This window comes from Pristiophorus japonicus, chromosome 15 (assembly GCF_044704955.1).
Source record: "Pristiophorus japonicus isolate sPriJap1 chromosome 15, sPriJap1.hap1, whole genome shotgun sequence".
Taxonomy (NCBI): domain Eukaryota; kingdom Metazoa; phylum Chordata; class Chondrichthyes; family Pristiophoridae; genus Pristiophorus; species Pristiophorus japonicus.
In genome coordinates, this window is record NC_091991.1 from 39408422 (window position 1) to 39422887 (window position 14466).

General features: G+C 42.4%; 1 protein-coding gene across 2 annotated transcripts in view; it reads left to right on the plus strand.

Moving 5' to 3' along the window:
* The window catches only part of asz1 (ankyrin repeat, SAM and basic leucine zipper domain containing 1), a 129009-nt gene that overhangs the window by 63979 nt on the left and 50564 nt on the right, over positions 1-14466 (plus strand). For both annotated transcript variants that reach the window (XM_070901617.1, XM_070901618.1), the window contains exons 5-9: positions 252-363; positions 1770-1904; positions 2619-2746; positions 7079-7154; positions 7715-7771. In XM_070901617.1, the coding sequence (XP_070757718.1) occupies positions 252-363; positions 1770-1904; positions 2619-2746; positions 7079-7154; positions 7715-7771 (508 nt within the window). The remainder of the gene's footprint in view (positions 1-251; positions 364-1769; positions 1905-2618; positions 2747-7078; positions 7155-7714; positions 7772-14466) is intronic.

Below are 14466 nucleotides of genomic sequence, written 5' to 3' on the forward strand. Positions count from 1 at the left end.
TCAACTCTTACGTGTTTAAAGCAAGTATTTAACTGCACTGCTGCTGTTTTGCCACTCTAAGTAAAACTTTTGTCATGCACTGTACAAATTCTCCAGGAAATACTTTGGCTGAATCATTCTTAATGAATGATTAGCAATGATTCATTAAGAGTTTTATATAATTCACACACGTTTTTATGAAATGCATCTATGGTGATTTTATTTTTCAAATTAGTGTTTTGATTACAGATTTAACTGTTTTGTTCTTTTAGTAATCAGATGACCCCGCTGATGTACGCAGCTAGAGGAGGACATACTCAGAGTATTGCGCTGCTGGTGGCTCATGGAGCAGAAATCAATATCCAGGATGAAAAAGGCTACACAGTATGCAACTTTGGTCAAGTTTCATTGTTTGCATTAAAATTTGAAAAATACCTCCTGCTTGAAAATAGCTCAACTATATATATATAATTTTTCAATTTTCCACATAGTAAATGCATTTTGCTTAGAGACAAGAGGATTTGGACAGGGAAACATTGTATTCTGCGGATTGATTTTACAGAGGGAGTCATAAAAGTTTGGCTCATAGTTTATTGAGTTCTAACTGATTCCTTATTAGAAATTTTTAGTTAATTTGTGAAAGTATGTTATAGGTGTGATATCTCCAGGATATAGTCAATGTATTTACCGAGGCATATGAAAGCATGGGCCTTACGCTAAACATCTGTAAGACAAAGGTCCTCCACCACCCTGTCTTCGCCGCACAGCACTGCCCCCCAGTCATCAAGATCCATAGCGCAGCCCTCGACAACGTGGACCATTTGGGAGCCTCTTGTCAACAAAGGCAGACATTGATGCGGAGATTCAACACCGTCTCCAGAGTGCCAGTGCAGCCTTCGGCTGCCTGAAGAAAAGAGTGTTCAAAGACCAGGCCCTCAAATCTACCACCAAGCTCATGATCTACAGGGCTGTAGTAATACCCGCCCTTCTGTATGGCTCAGAGGGATGGACGATGTACAGAAGACACCAAGTCATTGGAGATATATCACCAACAATGTCTCCGCAAGATCCTGCAAATCCCCTGGGAGGACAAGCACACCAACATCAGTGTCCTCGTCCAGGCTAACCTCCCCAGCATTGAAGCACTGACCGCACTCAATCAGCTTCACTGGGCAGGCCATATAGTTCGCATGCCAGACACTAGACTCCCTAAGCTAGTGCTCTATGCGGAGTTCCTTCACGCAAACGAGTCAAAGGTGGGCAGCGGAAACGTTTCAAGGACACCCTTAAAGCCTCCCTGATAGTGTGACATCACCATTGACATCTGGGAGTCCCTGGCCAAAGACTGCCCTAAGTGGAGAAAGTGCATCCGGGAGGGCATTGAGCACTTCGAGTCTCAACGCCGAGAGCGTGCAGAGGTCAAGCGCAGGCAGCGGAAGGAGCGTGCGGCAAACCAGTCCCACCCACCCCTCCCCTCAATGACTGTCTGTCCCACCTGTGACAGAGTCTGTGGCTCTCGTATTGGACTGTTCAGCCTCCAAAGAACTCACATCAGGAGTGGAAGCCAGTCCTTTCGATTGCGAGGGACTGTCTATGATGATGATGATGATGATGATCTGCAGTGATTTTGTCAAAAGATTATAGAAGAAAGACTTGCATTTATATAGTACCTTTCATGACCACCGGACGTCTCAAAGCGCTTTACAGCTACTTCTGGAGTGTAATGACTTATAATGATTTGCAAATTTTATGAACCCTCTAAATAGATTTTTCTTCTCTACAACACTTAGGCACTGATATGGGCATCAAGTCACGGTCACAAAAGTACGGTGCTGAAGTTAATTGAGTTAGGAGCTGATAAAATACTGAAGACCAAATCTGGAGAGATGGCAGTTGATATTGCTGAGAAAAATAATCATTCACAGGTAAACACCAAAAATGTGCGCAGGCAAAAAGGGGCTGGATTTTTAGTTTTTCACTATTTATTTCTTGGAAGAAATTAGGTTATCATTTAGCTCTCTATATAGTATTTCACACTATTATAAGAACCAATTGAAGAATAAGGAATTTTCTAGAAGGACAATACTCAATCCTTAAACATCTGAAAGTCACTTTGTGCTGCCAAATATCAGAATCGAATCAAATCCATTCCCCCAGTATAAAAAAGAGCTGACCACCAGAGGACTGGCTGCCCAACTTGAGCCAATGATGCCTAACCCTTTGTGCTCTGCACCAATGATTGACCTCTGGAAGGAGGTTACCTATTGTAGCTGCATAAGTCAATAAGTGAATGGGATAGGATTATGCTTTGGTTAGAGAAACCATAACTAAAGCACTTAATTTACCTTTGCAATATATTTCAATTTATTTTGTAATTGTCTATGCTTAATAGAAGGTGTGTAATCTGTAAACTAGTAAACGGGGAGGGGGGGGCGGGGCTGAATGGGGGTGGGGCTAACTAGGCTTTATTTTTACCCTCCAAAAATATGTATTACAAATTTGAATAAGGCACTTCAGATTTAAAATTGGTTGTGTGGAATTGCAGATGCGGACCACTAATGGCAAACAACGTGTAACAAAGATCACTGTCTGATTCACTATAATTAAACAAAGGCACCTTTTATTTTTTCACCCTCCAGTTAGCATTGTTACTCTCAGTGACTTCAAATTCACCTTTATTGGGAAAACACCAGAACATAGCTAAAGAGGAGGTGATTTTCAAATACCTTATAAATCATTCTAACACAGGAAAGAATAACAGAGTAAGGTAATAAGCAATGTTCAGAATCTTGTAACATTTTTGGAAGTATTGTTTTATTTATATTACTTCATAAGGATTTATCAAATTGTGCATTTTCCGATCATACTTGGTTTAACCATTTTAACAATTGTATCTGACTAAATATTGGTCAGTTTAAAACATAGCTACAAGAAATTGCACAGAAATACTACGAAATGATGACTTCTGTATATGGAGAGAACTTGGTCTAGAAATTCAGAAAATAGCGTTATTGCTGTTGTTTTGGCGATAATCACGGCAGTTTTTTTTAAGCACCGTAATTCCGCTATCCTTGGACACCGCAAAATTCGCCAAATGGTGACCGGCAGTAGCGGTAAATCCGGCTTTGTACAACTGCATTTGTGCGTCGGAGCCGAATTTTCACCGATCTGGGGGAAAAAATGGACCTTCTGCGCATGCGCAAATTCCTTCTCCGCCGCCCCCCCCCCCCGGCCAATTTTTTTCCCCCTGCGATTCTGGTCAGCTGTCCGGGTGCACCTGTGTATGCGCATTATACCCAGGTGTCAATCTGCCATTTTGACAGACCAGACAACATGCAGGGTGAATATAGCAGGCAGAGAGCCAAGAAATTCAGTTCCGATGCAAACGAGGCCTAATCACAGCATTTGAATGTAGATGGGGAGAGTTTAATAGGAGGAGTCGAAGTAAACCCCCCCAGCTGTCATGAGGCAATTTTGGGCCTGTGTTGCTGAGGAAGTTTCCTCAGTTGATGACATTCGAAGGGACCTCAAGCAATGCAGGAAAAGGTGGAATGACCATTGCAGGGCCGTGAGAGTAAGTAATATTTTTATTGATGCACTCCTTGATTACTTAAATTGTAAATCTGACACATGTTGTTATAGATAGGCTTAGTGGACCTTATTTGCCATGAATGATCGTTACACATAACTATGACTGCTTTTTGACAACTGCATGTCGATGTCTTCCTCATGAACCACGTGCAACTATCAGGGCCATTAAACAAACAACTGTATTAAATGCACACAGTATGGTATAAGTGCTTTGATGGCTATCTGTGTGCGCCACGAGCAGAAGGGCACTCTGGTAACCATTCCTATTGTCATTTTTGCAGGAAAAGTTGTCCCACAACTACCGCGAGCAGCGGCGCACAGGCGGCGGTCCGCCCCAAACCATGCCATTGACTGACCTGGAGGAGCGCGTGGCTGGTCTCGTCCTCTTATGGAAGCCTCCACCTCAGCCCATCATGTGTGGGTTAAGGAGGAAGATGAGGGCCACACTGAGGACCCTACACTGGAGGAACAAGATGATGAAGCTGTTGCGGGAGGGGGGAGTGGTGGAAGGGCCAATACAGTCGCCACCTTTTTTTAGCTGCAGCCACAAGTTCTTCGGAGGAAGCCACATTCACAGGCTTTGTCCCATCCAAGGCACTGGGTCCAAGCCGTGTGCAGCAACGCACCCTCAGCGTTGAACCCAATATGCCGTCTCTTTGGAGGTTGAGTCGGCAAAGCCGGTCTGCTGAAAGACAGGCAGACCCACACCTGGATATGGTGGGACTGTCACGGGAGAGCATCGAGCTCAGCCGACAGCTCCTCGAGGTCCTGGGTAGCATTTCTGGCAACATTGCGGCACTATCTGCGGACATGAGGGAGAGCATGTTGCAGATTGTAGCTGCGACGCAGGAGAACACTGAGGCTGTCAATGCCCAGCGGCAATTGATGGTCTCGACTTTTGGCACTGCAGTCCCTAATGTCATACCACCCAGACCGACAGCATCTGTGAGTGGTGAGGCTGAGCAAGAGCCTTGCCACTCAGAAACCGGGCCTTCCCATAGCCCAAGCTTCTCCAGGGGGTCCAAAGGCTTCTCCATTGTCTCTTCCCCAACAATAGCAGTGCTCTGCGTGCCTTGTTGCACACCGTCTTGGTCCCAACGCGAGTAGGGACAAGAAGCAAGGGTGGGGGGGATTAGGACGAGGGGTGGGGGGGGGGGAGGTGGCGCGAAGGTGGCCACAGTTAAAAGACGTTCAGTGCAGGGGTTGTTCTTGTTTTGTTTTGCTGATTTGGTTATTTTATAAAAGTTTTTAAAGTTTTACAAATTGTGTTCGTTAAAAATGTATTTAAGTTTCAAAATCAAAGTTGACAAAGTTTCATAAATTTACAAATGTTTCATAAATTATTTTGTTCACCATAACCATTCTTGTGCAGTGTCTCATTTGCAGAATAAGAGGGGGAATAGTCAACATGGTGGGATAGTGTGGGCAGGCAACGGTGAAGCAAAGCGTTGAATTATGAGCTGCTGACGTAAGGCTTTTGCAGTGGCAAAAGCTCCCTGTGGTCGTGGGGAGGGGTGGTGGTGGCATGGGTTCATCGCCAGGCTCCTCGTCCTCGTTGTCGTCGTCTTCCTCCTTCCCTCTCTCCTGAGTCCTGCAGTCCCCAGTGGGAAATCCTGTCCCCCTCATGATGGCTAAATTGTGTAGCATGCAGCACACCACAATGAACTCAGAGACCTGCTGAGGGGAGTATTGCAGGCTGCCTCCAGAGTGGTCCAGGCATCGGAAGCGCTGCTTGAGCACTCCAATTGTCTTTTCGACGATGTTGCATGTGGCTGTCATTAAGGTGATGCTTGGCTTGTGTCTGAGGGTTCCGGAGGGGGGGGTCATGAGCCAGGTGGCGAGGCCGTAACCTTTGTTCTCCAGCATCCAGCTATGGCCTTGTGGCTGATGCTCAAACAGTATGAGATACTGTTCTCATGCAAAATGAAAGCATCATGGATGTTCCCTGGAAACTGGGGATTTACTGCATGGTGCGCTGAGTATGGTCGCAGACAATCTCTACATTCCGGGAGTGGAATCCCTTTTGGTTTCGGTGATCCTCTAAAGGTGCTCGCAGTGCGATGTGCGTACAGTCAATGGCAGTCTGAACCTTGGGGAAGCCAGCAATTCATGAAAACCTATAGCCCTCTCATTCTGTGCCTCCTTGGTCATTGGGAGCTATGTGTAGCGAACTGAGCGATGGAGCATATCTCCCCTGCTAATGTCTGAAAGGAGCCGGAGGCATTGAAGGCAAGTGCCACAGTCACCTTCACCTCGACCGGCAGTGCAGCCCTGATCCCGCTGGTAGGCTGTAGGTCTGCTTTTATCAGTTGGCATATCTCTGTGACCACCTCTTTTCGGAAGCACAGCCTTTGAACGCACTGTGCTTCAGACAGCTGAAGGTATGAGTGCCGTCGCCTGTAAATTCCTGAGGAATAAGACCTCCCTATACATCTGCGAGCTCTTTGATTACGCTCAAAATGCTCTTGAATATGCCTTATTCCAGCTCGATGCTGCATAGAATGAGCAGCCAGCAATAATGGCAGAGATATTATAGCCCCCATTCTTTTAAATGTCCATAAATAGCCTTAAAAACAAACTATAAACTCACAAAAACCATTAAAATGCAGCCTTCCCTCCAAATCCTTTTATGCACTTAACTTCTGCTCTGTTTTTCATGATGGCGGCGGGTGTGCCGTGGGTCCCACCTGATAAGACTTGATTTTTTTGGGCGGGCAGTAAAACTGGCGATATCGGGAATTTTCCACCCGCGCTGATAGCGGAGCATTGCACACTGATTGACATCATAAAAACGGTTTAAAAAACGGGCATGTGATCATTTTTATTGCCGGCGCAAAACCACTGCCGAATTTTCCACCGAAGCATTAAATATTGTGCGCCATGTTTAGCACCAAAAAAGTACCTTTTCCACTTCGCCATGTCGAAAAGCAGGCGCAAACCTGCCGAATTTCTAGCCCATAATCTCTTAATTCACTTTAATCTCCATGGAATAATGAATGATGAAGAATTAGTTACATGAAAGCTCATTTTCTCACTGATTTTAAGTTAGTTTGCTGAGTTTTAGACTTGTACAAAGAACTGAAGTACATATGTAAATTTTCCCATTGTTATTTTGTACATTATGTACTTATTAATTTTCTCCTGTTTCTGTCCATGAAAAGCGTTCAATATTATTAGAGCAAGGTCACCAGAAATGAACAGTAAAGACACGTATTGTCACACGTGTAACAGCAAGATGTTCAAACAGTTAAAACAGTGTGTTTTTGAGCTTTAAAATTTAATTAATCCCAATAATCCTGATAGACGCCCAATGTTTGTTCATAATCAAATATAATAAAAATGTAATTGTCATTTAATTTTTGACATGCATAGGACTCCATGTCATTACTTTGAAAAAGGAATTCAGAAATGTAATTGATAGGAATGATTTTTTTTGTAACCGTTTTTTTAATGTTTTAACCATCATGTTTTTCCTGATGTATATTAAAAGATTTTATCATTTTCACAGTTCGATTTCAACTTTTGGTGACATAGAACTGTTTCTACATGGGCTTGAACTCGAACACCTTCAGGAGTTATTTGAGGTGTGTTCTTTTTCTTGATAACTGAAGATATTATTTCTTTCAGCATTGATTGGTAGTCTGTATATCCATAGAGTTATCTATTAACATGTTTTGTATTGCTGCCTTGCTTTTTGATTTTACCTTTTTTGAAGATTTTAGATGAGTGTCAAACCATTTATATACTCTCGAGTACAGGCAAGCCTCATTTTTAAAACGTGGGACAAAAAAGTTTTGTTATGAGGGCTATCTTTTCAAAGCTCGAGGTCTTTTACCAATTACGCAATAGAACTCTATTTGAGACTAATGCAAAAGGATTGCAATCGATTCTTTAATCATACAGAAGTGTCTAATCTATATAGGTCTATATAGTTCGTTAGGATATCTTTAAAGATAGAATTTAGGTTTAATTAATTATGGATAGATTAGCAATGAATATTTCTACAAGCCGCTGAATTATTATTCTATAATAAATTTGTATGTTAATGTCTCACCACTGGAGGTTAACTCCACGCTAGTAAAAGAGATCCTCCGTATAAAATATACTGACTTTTTAAAATGTCTTCTATTATCACTTTCTAAAGGAGAATGATGTATCTTTCAGAGGACTTCTTACAATGGGGAAAGAAGATCTTGAAAAGGTTTGCTTACAACAGTTATTTTGCGGTTTTTAGTTAAGTTACAATAGTCATATGTCTTCACAATACAGAAATAAAGAAAATGTTGATTTCTCCTTATCTTCATTGCAGTTATAATTATTTTGCTGTTGACATAAAGTATAATTTCTTCAATTAAGAGTTTTGTGCTCTTTTAAATAATCTTTCTAATAAAGTATTTTAATATTTTCCAGTTTGAACATAATGACCCCACTATACCCTCTGGGATAAGTGGACAATTTCCCTCATTAACATTTGAATGATTGGTGTCCATGCTACTATGGGCACATCTATGGTACCCACCAGAGCAGGAGATTAAGACATTCAGGCACTATTAAGCCATTCTGGTTCCTGGTCTGATTCGCGGGGCCTTGTATTGTGTTTGCAACGGTCTTCCACCAGGAGTGCACTATTCAAGGACCACACAAATTGAGATCAATTTGTCTTAACTGGAGGAAGTGCAATTATGCAGCTTTTCATTGTTTAGACTTTGAATCACTTAATTCATTTGTAATACCATCCTATTAGGATGTTAATGTCATAAAGAGGAGCAGCTGTGATCAGTATAATCAAGATGATCGCAATGCTGGTTTTTTTTTTGCTGCGGGATTGCAAGAAAGCCACGTATAATAGTTGGGTGAAGTGTTAATCAAAAAGCTTAAGGGAACAGGCAACAGCCGATGTTCCTCCTATTTTTGGGGGGGGGGGGGGGAGACGTGGCCCCTTAAAGGGGCTGCCCGACCCATTCACAATTTTGTGCATGCGCAAACTTCACCGTAAAAAAACAAACAAACCCAGGCTGCGCGGGACTGCCAAAGGGACCATGTGGTCACACAGATTAGAGGGAACATTGATTATAGCTTTAGAGAGGAAGGTACAGGATCTTAGTAGGGTAGACAAAAGTGAGGGGATCATCAAGGGCGAGTGAAAAGTAGTAGGCTTGGTGAGTGTCATCACAGATCAGTGAAATGGCCTGGACGGCATTAAACGTCGAAAGGAAATCGGGCTGAAGACTGAACCAAGGATAGAGTGAATAACTTATCCTGTCCCCAATTTGGACAGTATACCATGTGGTCTCCCATGTCTCCCTATTGAACAGGTAAGATGCACAAGGCTATTCCATAGTAACAGTGTAAAGGGCAAGGAGGACGAGGGATTCCTGAAATGTGTGCAAGAGAACTTTCTTGATCAGTGTGTTTCCAGCCCAACGAGGAAGGAGACAGTGCTGGATCTAATTCTGGAGAATGAAGTGGGGGAAGTGAAGCATATTTCAGTGAGCGAACATTTGGGGAATAGTGATCATAATATCAACAGGTTTAGAATAGTTATGGAAAAGGACAAGGTACAATCAAGCGGAAGAATACTTAACTGGAGGAGGGCTAACTTCAGTGAGTTGAAAAGGGATCTGTCCCAGATGACTTGGAATCAAAACCTGGTGGGCAAAACAGTAATTGAACAATGGGAGGCCTTCAAAGAGCAGATGGTTCGGGTACAGAGTAGACACATTCCCACAAGGGGGAAAAGAAGGGCATCCAACACTAGAGCTCCCTGAATGACTAAAGATATAGAGGTTAATATGTGACCGAAAAAGAAGGCTTAAGATAATTGTAGGGTTCATAATACAGTGAAAACCAAAACGAAATATAAAAAGTACAGAGAAGATCTACAAAAGGAATGAGAGGGGCAAAGAGAGAGTATGAGAATAGATTAGCAGCTAACATAAAAGGGAACCCAAAAGTCTTTTATATAAACAACAATAAAAGGGTAGTCAAAGGAACCCGATTAGGGACCAAAAGGAGATATTCTTGGGGAGGCAGAGGGCATGACTGAGGTACTAAATGAGTACTTTGCATTTGTCTTCACTAACGAAGAGGAGGTAGCAATAAAGGAGAAGGTAGTAGCAGTATTAGATAGGCTAAAAATAGATAGAGGATGAATAAAAGATTGACAGTCCTCAAAGTAGAAAAGTCGCCTGGTCCGGCTAGGATGTGTCCTAGGTTACTGAGGGAAGTAAGGGTGGAAATTGCAGAGGCTGTGGCCACAATCTTCCAATCCTCCTTGAATATGGGGGTGCTGCCAGAGGACTGGAGGATTGCAAATGCTTTAAAAAAAGGGGAGCGCGATAAACCCAGCAACTACAGGCCAGTCAGCCGAATGTCGGTGGTGGGGAAATGTTTAGAGATAGCAATCCGGGACAAAATTAATTGGCATTTGGTAAAGTAAGGTCTAATAAATGAAAGTCAGTACGGATTTGTTAAAGGCAAATTGTGTTTGACTAACTTGATTGAGTTCATTGATGAAGTAACCGAGAGGATTGCTGTGGGCAGTGAGGTGGTTGATGCGTGTATGACCTTTCAAAAGGCGTTTGAAAAAGTACCATGTAATAGACTTGTTAGCAAAATTACATTGAATTAGGGACTGAAATCAAGAGTAGTGTTGAACAGTTGTTTAGGCAGGAGTGAGCTTATGTAGTGGTGTTCCCCACAGCTCAGTATTACTGCTTTTTTTGGTATATATTAATGACCTGGACTTGGGTATACAAGGGATAATTTCAAACTCTGCAGATGACACGAAACTTGTAAATGTAGTAAACAATGAGGAATAGAGTACAAAAGCAAGGAACTTATGCTAAACCATTATAAAACAGTGATTTGGCCTTAGCTAGAGTATTGCTTTCAATTCTGGGCACCATGCTTCAGGAAGGATGTCAAGGCGCTAGAGAGGCTGCAGAAGAGGCTTACTAGAATGGTACCAGGGCTAAGGGACTTCAGTAATGTGGAGACTGGAGAAGCTGGGGTTGTTCTCCTAGAGCAGAGAAGATTAGGAGGAGATTTGATAGAGGTGTTCAAAAATCATGAATAGTTTTGATAGTTAATAAGGAGAAACTGTTTCCAGTGGCACAGCAATCAGTAACCAGAGGACACTAATTTAAGATGATTGGCCAAAGAACCAGAGGCGACATGAAACATTTTGCTTTTTACATAGCAGGTTGTTGTGATCTGGAACGCACTGCCTGAATGGGTGGTGGAAGCTGATTCAGAAGTAATATTCAAAAGAGAATTGCATAAATACTGAAATGGAAAAATGACAGGACTATGGGGAAAGAGCAGGCGCCGAGGATTAATTGGATAGCTCCACCATACAGCCGGCGTAGGCACGATGGACTGAGTGGCCTCCTTCTGTGCTGTATCATTCTATGATTCATCCTGATTGAGGTGTGGTACAGGCCTGCTTCCCGAACAGCCACTGTTCCCTGTGTGACTGAGCACCCTTTCAGGATATGGTGCTCTTTTAAATTCATTCTGCGAGGTGAGGGATGAGCTTCCTGTCTGCCATTCCATGAGCCCGCAGGGGTACTTAGCCAGCTGCAATATTTACTATCTAGGCTTCCCTGGACTGTGAAACCCCTAGAATTATGCAGCACGCCACTTACTGTTGGTCTAACCACCTCCACTGTGCTCAGAACTAACCCAGCAAACTCTCTGCCTGAAATTGCCTTACCCCATTGAATTTCTTCAGGTGTGGGGAGCCATAGAACTCGTACAACTTGGTCAGCAACTTCTGCAGCTGCCTGTGCTGAGCCATTAAGGCTGGTGCTGCACAGCATCACCCTGATCTCCTTGCCTATAACCCCTTCTGTATCCCTATCATTCCTTATTAATACATCAAACAGTATGGATGATTAAACTTGCACTTCTGTGATCTCTGTGTAATTTAAAAATTCTAGCCAAACTCAGGCCATGGGACCTTCAATGGTCATTCACAGTCCCTAATGTGATGGCCTTTCACCAAGCTATCATGTACTGTTGTGAAAAAGCAGCCAATATCTCGCAGCTCCCTTACTTGTGTCCGACTCACCATGGTCAGGTGAAAGTAAGGTGCCAACATATCAGTGGTCACCGCATAACTGGCCGTCTCATACTTACAAGCTCACATAGCCTTTCAACTCGTGTTGCAGGATTTCTAAGAGATGAGTAGTGGTTCATCTTGTGGCCTGACTCACCACATTTAAAATACTTGACCTCATTGTGTTTAGATCTCTGACTTCTGCTTGGCTTCCCTTGTTGGCCTTGCCTGAGGCAAAGCTTATAGCCTGGTGCAGAACTACCACATGGCCACCTGTTGCGCACACAATTAATGGATGTTGTTTATATCTCTGTTCTAAACAGTATCATTCATGTTAGTTTTTAAGTCTAAGAACACATATATGAAAATTTTAAACAAAGCCATCTATACCTGTGACTGCTCCCTATTTTAAAAGTTGTTTAGCAGTATTGATTGGATTTGCTTCCATCTCTATAGAATTTGTCAGGTGGTAGAGTAACTACATATATTGAAAAGCTAATACCAAGTCATACAGACCAAGAGGATCCCAAGTTTGACCCTCAGTCTGTTCCAAGTTATTCCATTTCTTTAGGGGCACTACAGTTGTCCTCAGCAGCTCTGGGTTAGGGAGAGGAAACAGCTAGAAATGACATTCCTGAAGGCCACCCAGTGATCACTGGGCACATTGGATGAAGATGCTTTGGGCTTGGCTGTGATGACCCCAAGTTGGTAACTACAAAGGCTCACACATGAAGAATGACTTCTTAAGTAAGATAAGGTGTAGAGTAACACCATAGAACTTTACTCCATAGGCGACCTTCTAGCTTTTCCAATTTGTATTTTAAGCTCCAAGGTGTTACGTCCACACCTGAACCATTTAACTGGAGGCTTCAGTACAGTAGACTTAGTTTTCAGTTATCCACAGTACATATCTTAATGTTATCTCTTCTGGATGAATATAGGCTCAATTTCCTTCATGACATTTGGAAACTTTGATTTTTATTTAAACTGTAAAGATGCTGGAAGAAGTTAATTTAAAGATTTAAAGATATGTGTGACTTGCTGCTGCCCTATATGGTTTTGTTTTAGTTCCCCTTTTTAAAAAAAAATCTCTGGAAATCATCCTGAGAATTGAATGCCGAGAGAACAATGTTTAGCTCAGTAGTAGAATCTTTAACACATTACAATGAGGTCCACCTCCCCCTCCCCCCCCCCCCCTCCCCCCCCCCCCCCCACACACACACACACACACACACACACACACACACACACACGCGCGGAGCAGGCTCGAGGGGCTAGATGGCCTACTCCTGTTCCTAATTCTTATGTTCCCCTTGACAGCATAGTCAGATATCCCAAAAAGTTGTGTTTACCAGCTGAAAATATGTTTTGTGATTTTTTTTTTTAGGAGTTGAACCTCTTAGCTTGTCAAGTTTAACTTGCGGGTAGAATGTATGCTAAATGCTCACTGCAATTGATTTTGGGGATGGGAAGGGGGGGGATTTTATGTTTTGATGATGTCTGCCTGTTCATCTGTAAACGTTAACTTGTCACTCAATAAATTTAAATGCCATATTAGATTTTAAATAAACACAAGTAATTTCCTGTCATCATACACTCTGTTCACCAAAAATTTTGCTGGAAACTGTACATACTTCTATACTTGAATCTGAAAACACTGGCTTGCACTGTACTGAAGTCACTTAAGCTGTCTGATTGTGCCTAACAGCCCATAAACTAGTCAAGACTTTACAGTTTATGATTTGACACAGAATTGACTCATTAAGTTCACAAGATACCTTGATGCTGTTTCTAATACCACAAATAATGTTCGTTCAACACTCTAATGGACAAAATTACTCACACTTCAGTGTATATTCTAAAAGTCGGTGGAAAAACAAAGCTTTCAGCACACTTGGACTTAGTAAGTTTAATTCAGTGTTTGAGTGTTACTTGTCACATTTCAACTGCATTTGAATCATTTCGGCAATCTTACCAATAAGGATTCAGGAAATATTGATCGTAACAAACCATGTGTTCGACTGAACTCGCACCTTCCAAAGATCTATTATGGACTGTATCTGACCTATTTACTCTTAGCAGCAAATTTCTGCATATTTACCCCTGCCCTTCCCAAAGGTGGTAATAGGATATCTCTACATCCCCATATCTTTACGACAAGAACTAGTTGCATTTATTGAATCCTGGGCTTTATAAATAGAGGTATAGAGAACAAAAGCAAGGACGTTATGCTCAACCTATATAAAACACTAGTTCGGCCCCAGCTGGAGTATTGTGTCTCCTTCTGGGCACCATACTTTAGAAATGACATGAAAGCTTTGAGGAGGGTACAGAAAAGATTTATTAGAATGGTTCCAGGGATGAGGGATTGTAGTTACGTGGATAGACTAGAGGAGCTGGGGTTCTTCCCCTTGGAGCAGGGAAGGTTAAGAGGAGATTTGATAAAGGTGTTTAAAATCATGAGTTTAGATAGAGTAAATAAAGAGAAAACTGTTTCCAATGGCTGAAGAGTCGATAACCAGAGGGTACAGATTTAAGGTGATTGGCAAAAAGAGGGGAAACTTTTTTATGCAACAAGTGGTTAGGATTTGGAATGCACTGCCTGATAGGGTGGTGGGTATAGATTCAATAGTAGCCTTCAATAGCGGATTGGATAAATACTTGAAGAAAAAATTGCAGGGATACTGGGAAAGATCAGGGGAGCGGGACTAACTGGACTGCTCTTTGTAAGAGCCTGTGCAGACTTGATGGGCCGAATGGCCTCCTGTGCTATACTATTCTATTACACAACACTTATCTACATATTCTATTCTGGCAGATTGCTTTCTAAGAGC